The sequence below is a fragment of the Callorhinchus milii genome, unplaced genomic scaffold, assembly GCF_018977255.1.
Source record: "Callorhinchus milii isolate IMCB2004 unplaced genomic scaffold, IMCB_Cmil_1.0 Scaffold5, whole genome shotgun sequence".
In the NCBI taxonomy this organism is placed as follows: Eukaryota; Metazoa; Chordata; class Chondrichthyes; order Chimaeriformes; family Callorhinchidae; genus Callorhinchus; species Callorhinchus milii.
Window position 1 is genome coordinate 68,784,811 of NW_024704746.1, and position 17,841 is coordinate 68,802,651.

General features: G+C 56.0%; 2 protein-coding genes across 3 annotated transcripts; one reads left to right on the forward strand and one right to left on the reverse strand.

Moving 5' to 3' along the window:
• The first annotated feature begins 743 nt into the window (after positions 1-743).
• zgc:77752 (uncharacterized protein LOC393862 homolog) lies at positions 744-9,324 on the forward strand. The gene is made up of 10 exons (XM_042335472.1): positions 744-916; positions 1,165-1,245; positions 2,175-2,293; positions 3,435-3,572; positions 3,884-4,488; positions 4,901-5,047; positions 5,580-5,681; positions 6,072-6,152; positions 8,417-8,527; positions 8,907-9,324. Exons 1-10 carry the CDS (start codon positions 744-746, stop codon positions 9,054-9,056), a joined length of 1,707 nt encoding a protein of 568 aa, XP_042191406.1. The 3' UTR covers positions 9,057-9,324.
• LOC103190183 (thymidine phosphorylase) lies at positions 9,323-17,715 on the reverse strand. 2 transcript variants are annotated; one of them, XM_042334924.1, is made up of 11 exons: positions 17,505-17,715; positions 17,051-17,191; positions 16,401-16,603; positions 16,042-16,140; positions 14,077-14,197; positions 13,726-13,844; positions 12,861-13,023; positions 12,112-12,330; positions 11,434-11,574; positions 10,820-10,941; positions 9,323-9,555 (listed from the first exon to the last, which is right to left on the reverse strand). In XM_042334924.1, exons 2-11 carry the CDS (start codon positions 17,187-17,189, stop codon positions 9,502-9,504), a joined length of 1,380 nt encoding a protein of 459 aa, XP_042190858.1. In that variant the 5' UTR covers positions 17,190-17,191; positions 17,505-17,715; the 3' UTR covers positions 9,323-9,501. The 2 variants fall into 2 exon arrangements, with proteins under 2 accessions (XP_042190858.1, XP_042190857.1); XM_042334923.1 differs by having other exon boundaries at positions 17,051-17,195.
• Between the last annotated feature and the right edge of the window lie 126 nt (positions 17,716-17,841).

Here is a 17,841-nt window from a genome sequence, read left to right on the forward strand (position 1 = left end):
GCACAGGTCAGAACCACAGGTGAGAGCAGAGCCACAGGTCAGAACCACAGGTGAGAGCAGAGCACAGGTCAGAACCACAGGTGAGAGCAGAGCACAGGTCAGAACCACAGGTGAGAGCAGAGCCACAGGTCAGAACCACAGGTGAGATACACAGGTGAGAGGTGTCTGACACACACGGAAACTGGTCACCGTGATCAGCGCTGACAGGAGCATCAACCTGGACTGTGAGCTCAGAGACCCTGAACCCACAACCTCCTCCTAACTCGGGGGAGAGAGAAAGCGTCTGAGACTTGAGTCTCCAGGAGTTAGAGTCAGCTAATAATGTAACATTTATGATTTTTTCCTCCTTACCCCCCACCCCCCCAACTCCCCCATTTCCCCCGGGCCCCCCCCAACTCCCCAATTTCTCCCGCCCCCCCCTGCTCCGCCATTTCCCCTCGCACCCCCATCTCGCTCATGACTACGCTGAATGTGTGGCCAGTAGTTTCCCCCCCCCATCCTATGCCCCCCTTGGCCCCCAACCTGTACCCCTCAACCCGTCTGTCCACTCCCCCTCTCCCCTTGCCCCCTCGCCCCTCTCTCCCCTCTGTTCATCTCTCCCCTCGCTCTCTCTCCCCTTGGCCCCCTCTCCTCTTGCCCCCAATCTACCCATATCTCTCGCCCCCTCCTCTCCCCCTCCCTCCTCGCCCCCACACTGCTCCTAGCTGGGGGTCGGCTCGGCAGTCTCGGGTTGCCGGGCTGACATGGCAGTGCCGGTGCCCAGGGCTGTGTATTCTCAGGCTCGGGAGAACCTGCTGCGGGCGGTGCCCCCTCACCTGGTCTGCTCCCTCTTGTGTCATGGCAAAGAGTGTCGTTATGAGGGTCCACAAGGCTGGAGCCCCCAACAGCAAGCCATCCGAGGGGTCTTCTCAGCCTGGTACGTGTGTGCGTACACTGTGCATGTGTGTGTGTGTCACTTTGTGTGTCTGTGCATACAATCCGTGTGTGTGTGTGACACTCTGCGCTTGTGTGTGTATCACTCGGTGTGTGTGTCACTAAGTGTGTGTGTCACTCTGTGGATGTGTACACTGCAATTGTGCCTACACTGTGTGTCAGTGAGGGTGTGACTGTCGGAGGACTGTCAGGGCTGTGACACAGTCGGAGCTGGTTTGCCTGTGTTTCCAGGGTAACAGATGACATCCTGGCCATGGCTCGTCCGACCAGCCTCAGCATCAGGAGCTATCAGCTGATCGAGCAGTTCAAGGCGTGAGTACAGTCACACAGCGCCTGACACTGGGGGGTTTGTGTGTGAGTCCAGTCGCACAGTGCCTGACACTGGGGGTTTGTGTGTGTGTGAGTAAAGTCACATAGCACTTAACACACACAGAGTTGAGGTGGGTGGATGGGCGGTGGGGTGGGGGGTCTGACACAGGCTAACTGGCTTGGAGCCGTCTGTCAGCCTGTGTCTCGGGACACTGTGTGTGTGACTGACTGAGAGCATCACCCACCACAAGACTGTTAGACACACCTGGAGCACACGGGATGGGGGGATAATATGAAGTCCTGTAGCTCAGTGGTTAGAGCACTTGCCTCACATGCGAAAGGACTTGGGTTCGATACCCAAACACAGCAAAGCCTTTGGCAAGTTTCCTTACTCCACACACCTCTGTTTAAGTAGCAGTAAGTAGGAACCTTCTTGTTAGGCTCTTTCTGTGAATAATAACCTCCAAAAAATCTCAATCTACGACTGTTTGTGAGACGTCGCTGTGTGTAATCGACTGCCGCCTTTCGCCCACAAAATACACAGTCAATTCACTTTACAGTATATCCTGTGAAGCGCTTTGAGACATCTCAAAGATGTGATAAAACGCTGTAGCAAATGCAACGATTATTATTATTATTATTATAATTTCAGCACAGCCACCAGGAAGTACCATCTTACAGGGAGGGGGTGGCTCAGAATGGAGCGCTGTGGGGGGTGGCGGGGAGGCAAAGGCCAGTACGTGAATAACAACAACAACAACAAAGTTACATTTGTACAGTTGTCGCGTTGAGAGGACGTCCCAAGGTGCTGGACAGTCGTGGTTTCGGACCCGAGCTTTGAGAGGGGAGGATGGTGGACGGGGGGGGGGGACGGGGGGAAACGGAGGAGATTCCACACGGGAATGACACCCGTGATTCCCTTGGTTTTTCAGATTAAACGTGAAATCTCTGATCAACCTGCAATTGGCGGGGGAGCACGCTCACTGTGGGGGGGCCCTGGAGCAGGACAGCGGCTTCTCATACCAACCCCAGCTCTTCATGGACAACAATAGTGAGTGGGGGTGGGGGGGGGGGAGAGTGGTGGGGGGAGAGTGGTGGGGGGAGGGAGAGAGGGGGAAAGAGGGTGGAGGACAATGAGAGACAGTGAGCGCGCGAGAGAGAGAGAGTGTGAGAGACAGAGTATGTGAGAGCAAGATGGTGAGTGTGACACAGGTGGGGAGCGAAAGAGAAGTGTTATATAAATCACATTTTATGATTTGTATGAAGTGAAGTTTTGGGATGAACGTCTTTCTTGATCGGGGCTGGGATGTGCCCAGTCACCTCCTCCCAGCGCCCACCCCAGCCCAGACCCCAGCCCAGCCCCCACCTGCGGGGTAAAGGTGTGCCAGGGCTGGAGAGAGTGGGGTCAGCTGCACCCTGTCACTGTAACAGGGAGGTTTGTCTCTTGGCCGGTGTTGTGGGGCTGTGTGTGTCTCACAATCTCCCAAAGTGTAATTAAAAACCAGTGTTTCACATTACACTGGAATTAACAAGAGCAGCTGTCACAGCGAAGGGCAGTGTGTGTGCGTCTGTGTGTGTGTGTGTGTGTGTGTGTGTGTGTGGGATCACCTTACCGTTTGGTTTTTACAATACCAGCCGTGTGTCTGACACATGTAGAAACCCGTCACCGTTGCTTAAGAATCTCCAAACCGAGCTGAGAATTCCCTGCATCCCACCTACACACGGAAATCCCAGAGATAGATTGTTGGAATGGAATGCGCTCTCTCTCTCTCCCTCCCTGGAGGGACACCCCCTGCTTACCTAATTCCACAGAGTATTAGGCGCAGGTTGGCAAGAGCCAAGGCTTGGGGAGACCCCAGAGTGTGTGTTGGGGTAACGGCTGGAGTCTAACCAACTAAAACCAACATAGTTTACCATTAATATCACTGTCCGGCCAAGCTTTCCCGCTGCTTGTCCATCGAGGACCACCCTCCCCGTTAGTTAGGGCTTTGGCTGTAGGTTTAACAGGATCTGATGGGGAGGATTCCCGGCCCCCAGTGACTGGTCGGTCCTTCCAGGTCCTGCTGATGAGTCGGGCCGGGCTGTGCTGCCATCAGTAGTGAGTGCCCCGGGATACTGGGGGGAAGTGGGGGGAGGGGGGATTGGGGTGCCTTTGCCTGAGAGTATCTGAGTCTCTGCCCTCCAATTCCCAGTTTACTTCTTTAACTTCGGAATGCCGGATTTCGGAGTAGCCTCACTGCTGCGCATCCTGGACGGAGTCAAGGTGATGGCATTTGCCCTGGAGCAGGGCAAGCTGGCCGTCCACTGCCATGCTGGGCTGGGTAGGACAGGTATGTGGTGGGGAGAGGAGAGTGTCTGGGGGGAGGGGCTGGGCTGGGGATGGATGTGCTAGACAGGACAGTTATGTGGGGGAGAGTGGGGGGTGACTGAAAGCACGGCTGACGATGGTGGAGGGGACATGGAGGCAGTTGGAGGCAGCTGAGTGGAGGTGATGGGTTCAGTTCCTATTGGGGTGTGAAGCTGGGTGCGAGGGTGGCCGGTTAGAGCCAGGCTAACTGTGCGTGTGCGTGTGCGTGTGTGAGAGCTCTGGTTAGAGCCAGTAACAGTGAATGCTGTGTCTGTGCTGTGCTGTGCTGTGCAGGGGTTCTGGTGGCCTGTTACCTGGTGTATGCGGCCTGGCTCAGTCCCAGTGAAGCTGTGCACTTTGTGCGGTTACGACGGCCGATGTCCATCCAGACCAGCTCTCAGATAAACCTGGTGTTCGAGTTTGGGCGGCTGGTGACCTCTCACCGGGCGGTGTACACCCGGGATGGACAGCCAATCACACTGCAGCAACACCTCGACCACCAGCGACAGTTACTACATGGCTACGAGGCGCGGCACCTCAAATATCTGCCCAAACCCGTGGACTTCCTGTGCCGCCGGCTGCTGTCGCTGTCACTGGGCAGGGAGAGCTGTGCCGTGGTGAGGACCGAGATACGCCGGGCAGTGGCTGACCGTCGACTGGCCAAGCAGGTCTGGGAGACCCTGAACGCCCGTGTAGGGTCCCGGCACACTCCCCCCTGGGCCTGGCAGCCGGTCACCGTGGTGCTGCCGAACACCACCACCCAGGGCCAAGCGCTGCCCAACACCAACACCAACAGCACCATTGGTGGGGACTCACTGAGTGAGCTGGAGCTGGAGGACTGGATCAGCGAGAGACCATGTTCTGCTCTCACCCTCGTCACCCTGACCACCCCGACACAGGTAACCCCATCACCCGGCCCCCCCCCGCGGGAATCACCCAAACCCCCCCGCGGGAATCACCCAACCCCCCGCGGGAATCACCCAACCCCCGCGGGAATCACCCCCCCCCCGCGGGAATCACCCAACCCCCCCCCCCCCCCGCGGGAATCACCCAACCCCCCCGCGGGAATCACCCAACCCCCCCCCCGCGGAATCACCCAACCCCCCCCCCGCGGGAATCACCCAACCCCCCCCGCGGGAATCACCCGGCCCCCCCCCCGGGAATCACCCACCCCCCCCCCCCCGCGGGAATCACCCGGCCCCCCAGAATTCACTGTCCATTGTGGTGACTGTGTATCGTGCAGTGACTGTTTATTGTGTAGTGACTGTGTATCGTGCAGTGACAGGTTCCAAACCTTTGTGTGATTGACAGACAGAGACCCACCTCAGCAACTTGGCTGCCAACGAGCCAATCAGGAGGCAGGTTTCGGGAATGTCGCTGCTGGAGAGCGTTGCCATGGCGATGGCGGCCGGCCCCGCCCTGGAGGAGGAGCTCCTGGGAAAGGTCCACCTGTGGCAGGTACCAGCCCCACCCTCTGGCCAGACCCCTGCCCCACCCTCACACCCCATGGTGTCAGGGTGAGGAGACTCTTCAGCCCATCTCTCTCTCTCTCTCCCACTCTCATCCTCTCTGTGTCTCTCTCTCCCACTCTCATCCTCTCTGTGTGTCTCTCTTTCTCACACACTCACACTCTGTCAATCTCTCTCGTCTCTCGTGCATTCGTTGGGTCAAGTTTCCTCACACTACACGGGAATCACACGCCTCCGTTTGCCAGCGAGTGGGAACCCAGTCGTTAGTCGGTTTGGAGGATCGTTTTTCCGAGCGATCCCTTCAAAAAAAAAAAAAAATTGGTCTCTTCATTCCACGGCTGTGGGTGGGACGTTGCTGTGCGCAATCGGCTGTCGCGTTTCACCCACAAATATACGGTCAATTCAATTTACAGTGTATTCTGTGCTTTGAGACGTCTCGAAGATGTGATAAGGCGCTATTTCAAATGCAAGGATTATTATTATTATTATTATTATTATTATTCTCACTCTCTTTCTCCCAGGCCAGACTGAGCGAGGAGCAAGGAGCCTGGGGGTGGCTGGCTACAGAGACTGACCCCCGAGTGCTCAGTGCACTGCTGTGGAGCTGGTTGGAGCATCTGAAGGTGGGTCAGTGTCTCCTGGGGCGAGGGGGTGGGTGGGTGGGGGGTGTGGGGGGTGGGGGAGCTCTCCTCGGATCTGAACTGGCTCCAAGGTGACTGGTTTCGTAATGGAATGTCGGAATCGAGTCAGTCCTCTGCGACAGTCTCAGGTCAGTCCGTAGTATTCCAGGGCAAACCCGGTGACACAAATTAAATCTGGTTTTAAACCTACGTCTTCAATTGTGCCTATAGTTACCATCACCGCTCCGCACCCACCCCCCCACCTCTGGTTCAGAGTCCGACCCATTAGTCTGTAACTCTCCGCGCTCCCCCACTTGACAGCCGGAGTGGTGCTGGCGGCTGATTGTAATAACAGTCACAGTTATTAACTCTCTGTTGCTTCCTCACTCCCAGGAGCCGGTGCTGAGGTCAGAAGATGTGGTGTTATTGCTCTCCAAACCCACAGCCGGGCAGAGCCTGTGGGAGCTGGAAAAGGTCAGTCCCTGCTCTCTCCCCACCGTGTCTGTGCTGGGGCTCACTCCCCCACTGGCACTCTCTAACCCCATCCCCTGCTCTCTCTCTCTCTCTCTCCCCACCGTGTCTGTGCTGGGGCTCGCTCCCCCACTGGCACTCTCTAACCCCATCCCCTGCTCTCTCCCCACCGTGTCTGTGCTGGGGCTCGCTCCCCCACTGGCGCTCTCTAACCCCATCCCCTGCTCTCTCTCTCTCTCTCCCCACCGTGTCTGTGCTGGGGCTCGCTCCCCCACTGGCGCTCTCTAACCCCATCCCCTGCTCTCTCTCTCTCTCTCCCCACCGTGTCTGTGCTGGGGCTCGCTCCCCCACTGGGGCTCTCTAACCCCATTCCCTGCTCTCTCCCCACCGTGTCTGTGCTGGGGCTCGCTCCCCCACTGGCGCTCTCTAACCCCATCCCCTGCTCTCTCTCTCTCTCCCCACCGTGTCTGTGCTGGGGCTCACTCCCCCACTGGCACTCTCTAACCCCATCCCCTGCTCTCTCCCCACCGTGTCTGTGCTGGGGCTCGCTCCCCCACTGGCGCTCTCTAACCCCATCCCCTGCTCTCCTCTCTCCCACCGTGTCTGTGCTGGGGCTCTCCCCCACTGGCACTCTCTAACCCCATCCCCTGCTCTCTCCCCACCGTGTCTGTGCTGGGGCTCACTCCCCCACTGGCACTCTCTAACCCCATTCCCTGCTCTCTCTCTCCCGCCATGGTGTCTGTGCTGGGGCTCACTCCCCCACTGGCACTCTCTAACCCCATTCCCTGCTCTCTCTCTCCCCCATGTGTCTGTGCTGGGGCTCGCTCCCCCACTGGCACTCTCTAACCCCATTCCCTGCTCTCTCCCCACCGTGTCTGTGCTGGGGCTCACTCCCCCACTGGCACTCTCTAACCCCATTCCCTGCTCTCTCTCTCTCCCCACCGTGTCTGTGCTGGGGCTCACTCCCCCACTGGCACTCTCTAACCCCATTCCCTGCTCTCTCTCTCCCCATGGTGTCTGTGCTGGGGCTCGCTCCCCCACTGGCACTCTCTAACCCCATTCCCTGCTCTCTCTCTCCCCATGGTGTCTGTGCTGGGGCTCACTCCCCCACTGGCACTCTCTAACCCCATTCCCTGCTCTCTCTCTCTCTCCCCATGGTGTCTGTGCTGGGGCTCACTCCCCCACTGGAGCTCTCTACTCTAACCCCATTCCCTGCTCTCTCCTCTCTCTCCTCCCCCATGGTGTCTGTGCTGGGGCTCACTCCCCCACTGGCACTCTCTAACCCCATTCCCTGCTCTCTCTCTCCCCATGGTGTCTGTGCTGGGGCTCACTCCCCCACTGGCACTCTCTAACCCCATTCCCTGCTCTCTCTCTCTCCCCATGGTGTCTGTGCTGGGGCTCACTCCCCCACTGGCACTCTCTAACCCCATTCCCTGCTCTCTCTCTCTCCCCATGGTGTCTGTGCTGGGGCTCGCTCCCCCACTGGAGCTCTCTACTCTAACCCCATTCCCTGCTCTCTCTCTCTCTCTCTCTCCCCATGGTGTCAGTGCTGGGGCTCACTCCCCCACTGGCACTCTCTAACCCCATTCCCTGCTCTCTCTCTCCCCATGGTATCTGTGCTGGGGCTCACTCCCCCACTGGCACTCTCTAACCCCATTCCCTGCTCTCTCTCTCTCCCCATGGTGTCTGTGCTGGGGCTCGCTCCCCCACTGGCACTCTCTAACCCCATCCCCTGCTCTCTCTCTCTCTCCCTCGCATCGTGAATGTGCCGCCGCCCAGTGGCTATGTAGTGTATTACATCGTTCGGTGTGAATTTCTCTCCATTCAAGTGGGTGATCATTAACACTGACTGTAATTATGAAATATAATAATAATCCTTGCATTTGATATAGCGCTTTTCACGTCGGGAGGACGTCCCAAAGCGCTTCACAGAACACACTGTAAAGTGAATTGACTGTATATTTGTGGGCGAACGCGGCAGCCAATGGCGCACAGCAATGTCCCACAAAGTGTCGTAGATTGAAAATGACCAATTTATTATTGTTTTTGGTTTTGGAGGATTATTATTAGGCTCTGTGTGGAGTAAGGAAACTTGCCCGAGGTTTGGCCCTCTGCCTGGAATTGAACTCAGGTCTCTCACTTGCAAAGCGAGTGCTCTAACCACTGAGCTACAGGACTCCACCAATGTTGCCCTGGCCTCTCCCATGTAATGTTATAGGCCACGAGCCCCTCACCCTCTAACACCCTCCTCTACTCTTTGCCCTCAGTGTCGGGACGAGACACTGTCCTGTGTCCTGGAGACCCTCAGCAAGCTGAGCGGCCTGACCTCTGCCCTCGAGGAGGCCATCCTCCACAGGCTGCTCCGAGCTGTGACTCAGGTAGGAGAAGCTAACCTGGTGGGTGGTGGGGGGGGAATGTGGCCTTTCACCTCTGGAGTCTGAGTTAGGATCTTCCAACAACAACTTGCATTTATATAACAGCCTCCACCCAGGATAGTGCCTCAGAGCGCTGGGACCAGAGCCTGGAGAGAGGGTCTGACAGGCACCAGGTCACCCTGACACCATTGATCCCAGTGTCCAGGAAATGGGATCTGTCTCTCAGTCTCTGTCAGTGCGGAGAAAGGGAGCTGGCAGGGTTCAGTGTGTGTGTGTCTCTATCTCTCTCCGGGTGGAGACAAGAACCTAGTGTGGCTCAGTGTGTGTCTCTCTCACAGTCTGTGTGTGTGTGTGTGTCTCAGTCACTGTCTCTCTCTCTCAGTGTGGAGATGATGACCTGGCTGGGCTGTGTGATGTGAAGGAGAGACTGAAGGTCATTGTGAGGGAGCATCGCTCTCACTATCTCTTCCCGCGGGGACTGGTGAAGACAGCCACACTGACCACCATCACCTCCTGTGTCAACAACACCTAGTTCTGCGTGGCGGTGGGTGAGGGAGTGAAACAGCCTGGGGTTCTGAGACCCTCGCACATACCCCGGGGAGAGGGGGTGAGAGGGATCAAGGAAGGGTAGAGAGGGAGTGAACCAGCCTGGTAGGCTGAGACCCTCACACCCACACTGAACTCCGCACCCCCATGACCCAAATCCTTGCCCCCATGACCCGAATCCTTGCCCCCATGACCCGAATCCTTGCCAGGCTCCACGGGCTCCGTATCACAGAACGGATCAATTTCAAGATCCTCACACTCATGTTCAAATCCGTTCCTGGCCTCGCTCCTCCCCACCAACCAGACTCTCACTTCATTACCCACTGGCATCGCTCAGCTGGTGGGATCAAACGCCATCCCCCCAGGCCAGGCCGACGCTCCAGCACAGGGGGTAAAGAAAGAGAGCGCCGCCTTGTCAGAGACACCGTGCGTTAGATGAGACGAATGAGCCCAGTCTGTGCCCTGCTCAGGCGGATGTTAAAGATCTGTTGGAAAAAAGCAATGTCTCTCTCTCTCCCGGTTGGATGATCGTGTCTTGCCTGACAATCATATAATTGTTTGTTCAGTTGTGGGGGGGGGGGGGAGGGGGAGTGAAGTGAGGGAAGGACCGGGCTGCGAAACTGCCGTGTTTGTCTACATCTCCACAGTCACTACACCGGCCAACAATTTTGAGAGTTGTGAGATGTTTCACTTGTCAAAGGCAATGAACAGGATTCATCCCTGTGTTGATCTCACCCCCACTGGAGCTCTCTACTCTAACCCCATTCCCTGCTCTCTCTCCCCATGGTGTCTGTGCTGGGGCTCGCTCCCCCACTGCAGCTCTCTACTCTAACCCCATTAAAAGTACAGTGGCTGTTGTGTTAATTTATTTCATTTAATGATGTCTGCTGTGTTGTTACAGTGATTTGTCTCCAGTAATGTATTCAATCAGTTATTATCAGGACAGGCTGCGGTTTGTGAGAGATGATAGATTATTGGTTATTGATTATTGATACACGTTCATAGACCGAGAAAGAGAAACTGCCAAGTGTGTTGTTGTCCATTCTCGGGCTGGTCTGTCGATGGCAGCCCTCCCACCAGGGGAAGGAAAGGTGAACAGCCAGCCCCCTCCTCCCTTAGCAGTGTCTGATGGACCGAGGGTGGGGGTGCTGGAAGAGGCCATTCAATCAACTAACACCAGACAAATACACCAATGGTGGCATTGGGTGTGATCTCTCTGGTCTCCTCATTGTGCCGTGATTGTTAATGATATCCTGTTATTAATAATAATAATAATAATGTGTTATTACACGTCTCTCAGCCCAGGGCAGGACTCGCTGTAAACCAGAAACCCATCAATAAAGCAATGTGACCCTGACACTGAGTGTGAAAGTGTGGGATGTCCAGGCACGAGGGCTGAACAGCCACACAGCCCTGGCTCACCTCAGCGGGAGGGTTTGGGTCAAGGTAATGGGGGGGAGGAGGGGGATTACGGGGTTGGTGTGGGTGTTGGAGGTAATGATCTCAGTCATACGGCTGCAGATGGGAGGTGGGGTGTTGGGGAGGGAGTCAGGAGGGTGGGGAGAGGGGGAGTTAATGGTGTAGGTGGTGGCGAGAAGCGGAGTTGGGGATGGTGGGGGATGTTGGAGGTGATGACTTCAGTCCGCTGATGGGGGCTTGTAGGGGGGAGTGGGTTGGAGGGGAGGGGGTTAGGGAGTGGGGGAGGGGGGGGGAGGATTAGGGGAGTGAGGGGGTATTGAACGTGATGACCTCAGTCACACGGCTGCTGATGGTGACGGGACAGTCACTGATGCTCAGCGCTCCCTGCAGGCGAGAGAGCTGACTGTCACTGAGCTCCGGCGTCTCGTAGTGAACCCTCAGCCAGGCCTCCCCTGCACAGCAACAACAACAACAATTAATAATAATAGCAACTACAGTCACCAATAATGACAATAATAATAAGAGTTATTAATAATCAATAAAATAACGACTGACTTTAACAGTAATAACAATAATCATCAATAATAATAGTAACAACAGTCAGCGACAAGAACAACAAATACTAAAAATAACAAATAATAGATGTTTGGGTATCGAGGGATATGGGGAAAAGGCTGGTATTTGGAGCTGAGGGGGGATTGTCGTTTGGTGGGGCTGGGGGTGGGGTTAGGGTGTGGGGGTGGGGAGAGTGAGGTTGTGTGTGTGGTGGGAGTGAGGTTGTGTGTGTGGGGGGGGGGGGGGGGGAGTGTGTGGGTGTGTATGTAGGGGGAGGGAGTGTGTGTGGTGGGAGTGAGGTTGTGTGTGTGGTGGGAGTGAGGTTGTGTGTGTGGTGGGGCGGGGGGGAGTGGGAGGGAGTGTGTGGGTGAGGTGGAGGTTGCCTGTACCTGCCCTGACGTCCTGACCCACACGGCACAGCAGCTCGATGCCCACACTGTGGTTGATGGCTTCTCCTGGCACTGTACGCCCTGCTCCCAGCTCATGGACCACCTCAGCCAACGGCAGCGCCCGGATACCCTGCACTGTGCCTGGGCACATGGCAAACAGGGTCAGCTCCCGGCAGGTCTGGGCAACACTCACCCAGGATACTGTCTGTCAGATCAGTCTGTCTGTCCCCAACACACACTTCAGCCCTGTCCTCCCATCACCCCCTCCTCACCATCACCATCACTCCCTCCTCACCATCACCATCACTCCCTCCTCACCATCACCATCACTCCCTCCTCACCATCACCTCCTCCTCACCATCACCATCACCCCCTCCTCACCATCACCATCACTCCCTCCTCACCATCACCCCCTCCTCACCATCACCATCACCCCATCATCACCATCACCATCACCCCCTCCTCACCATCACCATCACCCCATCCTCACCAGACTCCTCACACCCATTCTCTCCCTCTCGTCAACCTCTCGCTCTATCACAGTCTGTAACTCTCATGTGCTCTCTACCACTCTCTCTCTCTTTCTCTCTCTCTCTCTATCACTCACTCTTTATCACTCTCTCTGCCACTCTCTCTCTCTGTCTCAGTCTGACTCTCTGTCTCTCGCACACTGATTACCTGTGGTTGGCACCCGCAGTAGCTGTTGATGTCTGGCCTGGGGTAGGACGTGTTGATCGCCCTGGCACAGGCGCTTGGCATTTTCGGCTCCGACACCCTGTGCCACCAGCATAGCCTGGAACTGTGCCAGGGCCGTGCCGTCCCGCAACACCTCCGCAATTTTCCCCGCTCCTTCCTGCGAACTCCGGGCTTTACCGCACATAGACAGCAGGTATCCCCCTGGGAAGGTTACTTCATCCTGTTAGGGTGTCAGCTCTCGACTGTAACCCCTGCTCTCTCCCCATGGTGTCTGTGCTCTCTCTCTCTCTCCCCATGGTGTCTGTGCTCCCTCTCTCTCTCCCCATGGTGTCAGTGCTCTCTCTCTCTCTCTCCCCATGGTGTCTGTGCTCTCTCTCTCTCTCTCCCCATGGTGTCTGTGCTCTCTCTCTCTCTCTCCCCCCATGGTGTCTGTGCTCTCTCTCTCTCTCCCCGTGGTGTCTGTGCTCTCTCTCTCTCTCCCCATGGTGTCAGTGCTCTCTCTCTCTCTCCCCATGGTGTCAGTGCTCTCTCTCTCTCTCTCCCCATGGTGTCTGTGCTCTCTCTCTCTCTCCCCATGGTGTCTGTGCTCTCTCTCTCTCCCCATGGTGTCTGTGCTCTCTCTCTCTCTCTCCCCATGGTGTCTGTGCTCTCTCTCTCCCCCCCCATGGTGTCTATGCTGGTGCTCCCTCCCTCCCTCTCTCTCTCTCACTCTCTCTCCCCCCCCCACTGACCGAGGTAAGTGACCAGCTCCTCCAGGTCGGGGTCCCCTCGGCCTCTCAGACATTCCACGGCCTCGATGACCTCCAGCGAGTTGCCCACGTTCCTCCCAATGGGGCTGTCCATTGCCGTCAGCACCGCCACCGTCCGCACCCCCAGCCTCTCCCCCAGCTTTACCTGGTCCAGTGGGAGAGTGGGGGGGGGGGGGAGAGCAGATGAAAGGGGGGAGAGAGGGTGGGGAGGGGCAGAGAGGGTGGGCGAGGGGAGAGAAAAGGTGGGAGACAAGGTGGGGGGGAGAGAGCGTGGGGCAGACAGTGAATCAGTGAGCGGGTGAGCGAGCATGAGAGTGAGGGAAGAGTGAGAGAGAGAGAAAGCAGGAGAGCGAGGTAGTGAGAGATTGAGGGAGGGAGGGATAAAGTCAGTGAGTCAATGAGTGAAGAGCGAGTGAGAAAGTGAGAGAGCAGAAGAATGAGGGAGCGAGTGAATGAGTGAGAGCGCGAGAGAGCGAGCCGAGGAGGAGTGATTGAGTTACAATCCCTCCCAACACAGTGACATGGTCACCTCAGACCTTCAGCACATCTCATAAACACAGCCCCCCCCCCCCCACACACACACACAGCCCCCCACCCCAGCCCCACCACACACACAGACCCCCCCCCCATACACACACAGCCCCCCACCCCATACACACAGCCCCCCACCCCATACACAGCCCCTCCTGCACCCACAGCGCCCCCCACACACACACACAACCCCACCACCCCAGCGCACACACACACACACAGCCCCCCACCCCATACACCACAGCCCCCCCCCCCACACACACACAACCCCACCACCCCAGCGCACACACACACAGACCCCCAGCCCAGTGCTGACCAGTGTATGAGCGAATAGCCGAGCTTTCTTAAGGTCCGTGTAGATGGCGGCGGCTCCGTGTTTGACGTCCAACACCAATGCCGACAATGACTCTGCTCCCTTCTTAGCCAGGATCGAGGCTGTAATCACCGTCACACTGACCGTCACACCCACCCCCGCACACACCCGCTCGCCCACCCCGAGCACACACCCGCTCGCCCACCCCCACGCTTACCCGAGCGCACACCCGCTCACCCACCCGCACGCTTACCCGCGCACACACCCGCACACCCGCACACCCACCCGCACACACACACGCTCACCCACCCGCACACACCCACTCGCCCACCAGCTCGGGGAGGGACTGCTGACCTGCGATGAGGGCGTTGCTGTCCACAGTCCCAGTCACGTCGCGGATGGCATACAGGATCCGGTCGACGGGAACCAGCGAAGCCGACTGTCCTACAATACAACAGCCAACCTCAGCCAGTACCTGGACATCAGGGGAAAAGAGAGCGTCACACACGGTGATACAGCCACAACAGTCACAAACTGCCGAGTCAAACACCTGTCTCTAACCCTGCTCTCTAGACCCAATGACCGCGCTTTTGGTTATCCTCCCACCCCCCACCCACTCCCCTAACCCTCCATCCTCTGGCTCCCAACCCCCAACTCGGGTGCAAACCCCTCAGTGGCCAGAGCTTTGGGACGTCCTTGCAACGTGAAGGCCACTGTGTAAATGTCGTGCATTGATGTTGTTGGGGGTGAGTGTAACGATGGGAGTGGGGCCACTTCAAAAGATTGGGAAGTGATTTTCTGGACTAGACATCTGGTTTTGCAGCTATTTGGGGACGCAACGCCACTTGAAGAGTGCTATATAAATGCAAATTGTTGTTGTGTTTCAGCCCAACTCCCTGCCACGTCTGGTATCAGCTGGTCAGGCCCTTTGTAAGAAAATCACAAGATACGGACATCTTAAAACAGAGAGTAGGGATAAACAGGTCCTTCTCAGATTGGCAGGATGTGACTAGTGGAGTGCCACATGATCAGTGCTTGGGCCTCAATTATATACTGTCTATATCAATGATTTCAGATGAGGAAATAGAACTTAAATATCTAAATTTGCAGAAGGGAAGATGCCATGAGACCGTTTCCCCTGGTTGGAGAATCTAAAACTAAGGGGTCATAGTCTCAGGATTAAGGGTCCACACTCCCAGGTCAGGGTTAGAGACACAGTAAAGCTCCTCTACACTGTGCGTCTGTCCACACTCCCAGGTCAGGGTTAGGGACACAGTGAAGCTCCTCTACACTGTGCGTCCACACTCCCAGGTCAGGGTTAGAGACACAGTAAAGCTCCTCTACACTGTGTGTCCACACTCCCAGGTCAGGGTTAGAGACACAGTAAAGCTCCTCTACACTGTGTGTCCACACTCCCAGGTCAGGGTTAGAGACACAGTAACGCTCCTCTACACTGTGTGTCCACACTCCCAGGTCAGGGTTACAGACACAGTAAAGCTCCTCTACACTGTGTGTCCACACTCCCAGGTCAGGGTTACAGACACAGTAACGCTCCCTCTACACTGTGTGTCCACACTCCCAGGTCAGGGTTACAGACACAGTAAAGCTCCTCTACACTGTGTGTCCACACTCCCAGGTCAGGGTTACAGACACAGTAACGCTCCCTCTACGCTGTCTCAGACAGGAAGGTAACATCACTATTGAAATCAGGCTGGTGGCAGTGCCATGTTGTTCACTGGCGCCAGTTTGAAGTGACCAGTGATATTGCACTAACCTGTCATAATAATCTTACATTTGATACAGCGCCTTATCATGTTGGGAGGACGTCTCAAAGCGCTTCACAGGATTCACTGTAAAGTGTAGTGACTGTGTGGGTGAACAGGGAAGCCAATTTGCAAACAACAACATTCCACAAACAGACATGAAGTGAATGACTAATTGTATCTGGGGGATTGTTGGACCAGACACCGGGAGAGAGAGAGAGAAACTCTCTTATGTTTTCAACAGCGCTGCGGGATCTTTAACATCCACCTGAACAGACACAGATGTGAGCTCAGCTTAATGTCTCATCCAAAGCACGGCGTCTCTGAACACGCGGTGCTCCCCCCAGCACTGCCCTAGAGCCTCAGCCTGGACTGTGAGCTCAAAGACCCTGTTGTTGGGTTTGAACTCAACACCTCCTGACTTGGAGGTGAGAGGCTGACAGACAGGAACATTAATTGGACCAATCACACTCCAGGTGTGGGCTGCCCAGGGCTGGATAGAGACACTGTCTGGGAACTCGCTGGTCTCGCCTTCCTCTTTTCCAACGTTCCTGACCTCTTCTGGGTTGAGATTGATGGTAAATCCCGGGATAGACTCCAGTTTGTCCAGGGTTCCTCCGGTGTGACCAAGCCCCCTGCCACTGATCATCGGGACCTGCAGAGAGAGAGAGAGAGCGCAGAGAGCTGGAGCTTAGAGAGAGAACAGTGATTGGTTTCCGTGTGTGTCAGACACCCGGCTGATCACTACCAACCCCTCACACCTCATCTCATTAAATCCCTTACACCCTATCCCAATGATGTTATCTCTGTGCTCCTCTGGGTCTGTACGTTCTGCACTCCCACAGCCCCCTCACTCCCCCTCAAGCCCGCGGTGGTGGGGGGGGGGTTGGGCAGTGTCAGGCCTTGGGTCCTCACCTTGCAGCCACAGGCAGCCAGTGCGGGGGCCAGGGGGAGGCTGACCTTGTCTCCCACACCCCCTGTTGAGTGCTTGTCCACCATTGTCCCCTGCCACTCCTCCGGCCACTGCAATACTTTCCCTGAGGACATCATCTCCCTGGTCAGGCTCAGTGTCTCATCCTCATTCATCCCCATCAGCCGTATCGCCATTAGTACGGCTCCTGCACCCAACACAACATAACAAAGGCAGTGTTAGAGCACCGCCTACACATCTTAGATCACTGCCCATGTTGTGTACAGCGGGAACCTTACCATAATAATAATCCTTGTATTTGATATGGTGCCTTTTCACGTCATTAATACATCTCAAAGCACTTCACAGAATATACTGCAAAATTAGTGACCGTATATTTGTGGGCGAAACGAGGCAGCCAATTACGCAAAAAAGTGATCCACCAATTGACTAACAACCGGGTTCCTACCGACTGCTGGTAAACAGAGGTGTGTGGAGTAAAAAAAACTTGTCCAAGTTTTTGTCCAGCCTAGGAATGGATTCCAGGTCCTCTCGCTTGCGAGGCGAGCACTTTAACCATTGCACTACAGGACTCCTACAGGAACCTTACCATCGGGAATCTTTCAGTCAGGAACCTTATAGTTAGGAGCTTTACCTATTTGGCTGTCACTGATGGTTTTCTCCTTCACGCCCTGGACAAAGTAATGGATTTCCTCGGCCGTCAGCACCTCCTGGTCCCGTTTTTTCCGGATCACCTCTGGGAAGCTGAGCTGCAGATCAGCCTTCTTCAGCATGTCTATCTGTCCATCCGGAAAAGAGGTCAGAGAGGGAATAGTGATGGGGAGGGACTGTGTCCAAACTGGGGACTTGATGGGGAGAGAGCAGGGAATGGGGTTAGAGTAGAGAGCTCCAGTGGGGGAACGTGCCCCAGCACAGACACCATGGGGGGGGAGAGAGAGAGAGGGCAGAGAATGGGGTTAGAGTAGAGAGCTCCAGTGGGGGAGCGAGCCCCAGCACAGACACGATGGGGAGTATATATCCAGTGATCGCTGCCTGTACACACATCAGGGTTAAGGCTCTATTATTCTCCGATCTCTGCACACACTCACCTCAATACCTGTCTCAGTGTCTTCGACGACAGTCAGTGGGTTAGGCTGAGAGCTGGTGACCGTGTTGACAATGAGCACAGTCACTGGTATATGAGGGGACAGTGGACAATCCTTGTTGGAAGCCAGACTTGAAGAACCGGCTCAATTGCACAATTGTTTTGATAGGGAGTAATTACAGACTGAGTTTCAATTCCTCTCATTCGCTTTGTGCTAAACGCTGAGGGCAGTAGAGATCTGTAATAGGAGGGGAGGAGTCAAACTCCTGCCCGCAGGAACAGGGCAGTGACCTGCTGATTTCCAGAAGAAAAATTGTTTTCAGGGAATTATGACGCATCCC

What these genes read in the sequence shown, in the direction of transcription:
- zgc:77752 (XM_042335472.1), top strand. Translation starts at nt 744, where the DNA reads ATGGCAGTGCCGGTGCCCAGGGCTGTGTATTCTCAGGCTCGGGAGAAC. An exon ending in CGAGGGGTCTTCTCAGCCTG is followed by an intron (nt 917 to 1,164) that starts GTACGTGTGTGC and finishes CTGTGTTTCCAG; the next exon opens with GGTAACAGATGACATCCTGG. An exon ending in TGCTGGGCTGGGTAGGACAG is followed by an intron (nt 3,573 to 3,883) that starts GTATGTGGTGGG and finishes TGTGCTGTGCAG; the next exon opens with GGGTTCTGGTGGCCTGTTAC.
- LOC103190183 (XM_042334924.1), bottom strand. Translation starts at nt 17,189, where the DNA reads ATGCTGAAGAAGGCTGATCTGCAGCTCAGCTTCCCAGAGGTGATCCGG. An exon ending in TGGCTGCCTGTGGCTGCAAG is followed by an intron (nt 16,141 to 16,400) that starts GTGAGGACCCAA and finishes CTCTCTCTGCAG; the next exon opens with GTCCCGATGATCAGTGGCAG. An exon ending in CAGCAACGCCCTCATCGCAG is followed by an intron (nt 13,845 to 14,076) that starts GTCAGCAGTCCC and finishes CGGTGATTACAG; the next exon opens with CCTCGATCCTGGCTAAGAAG.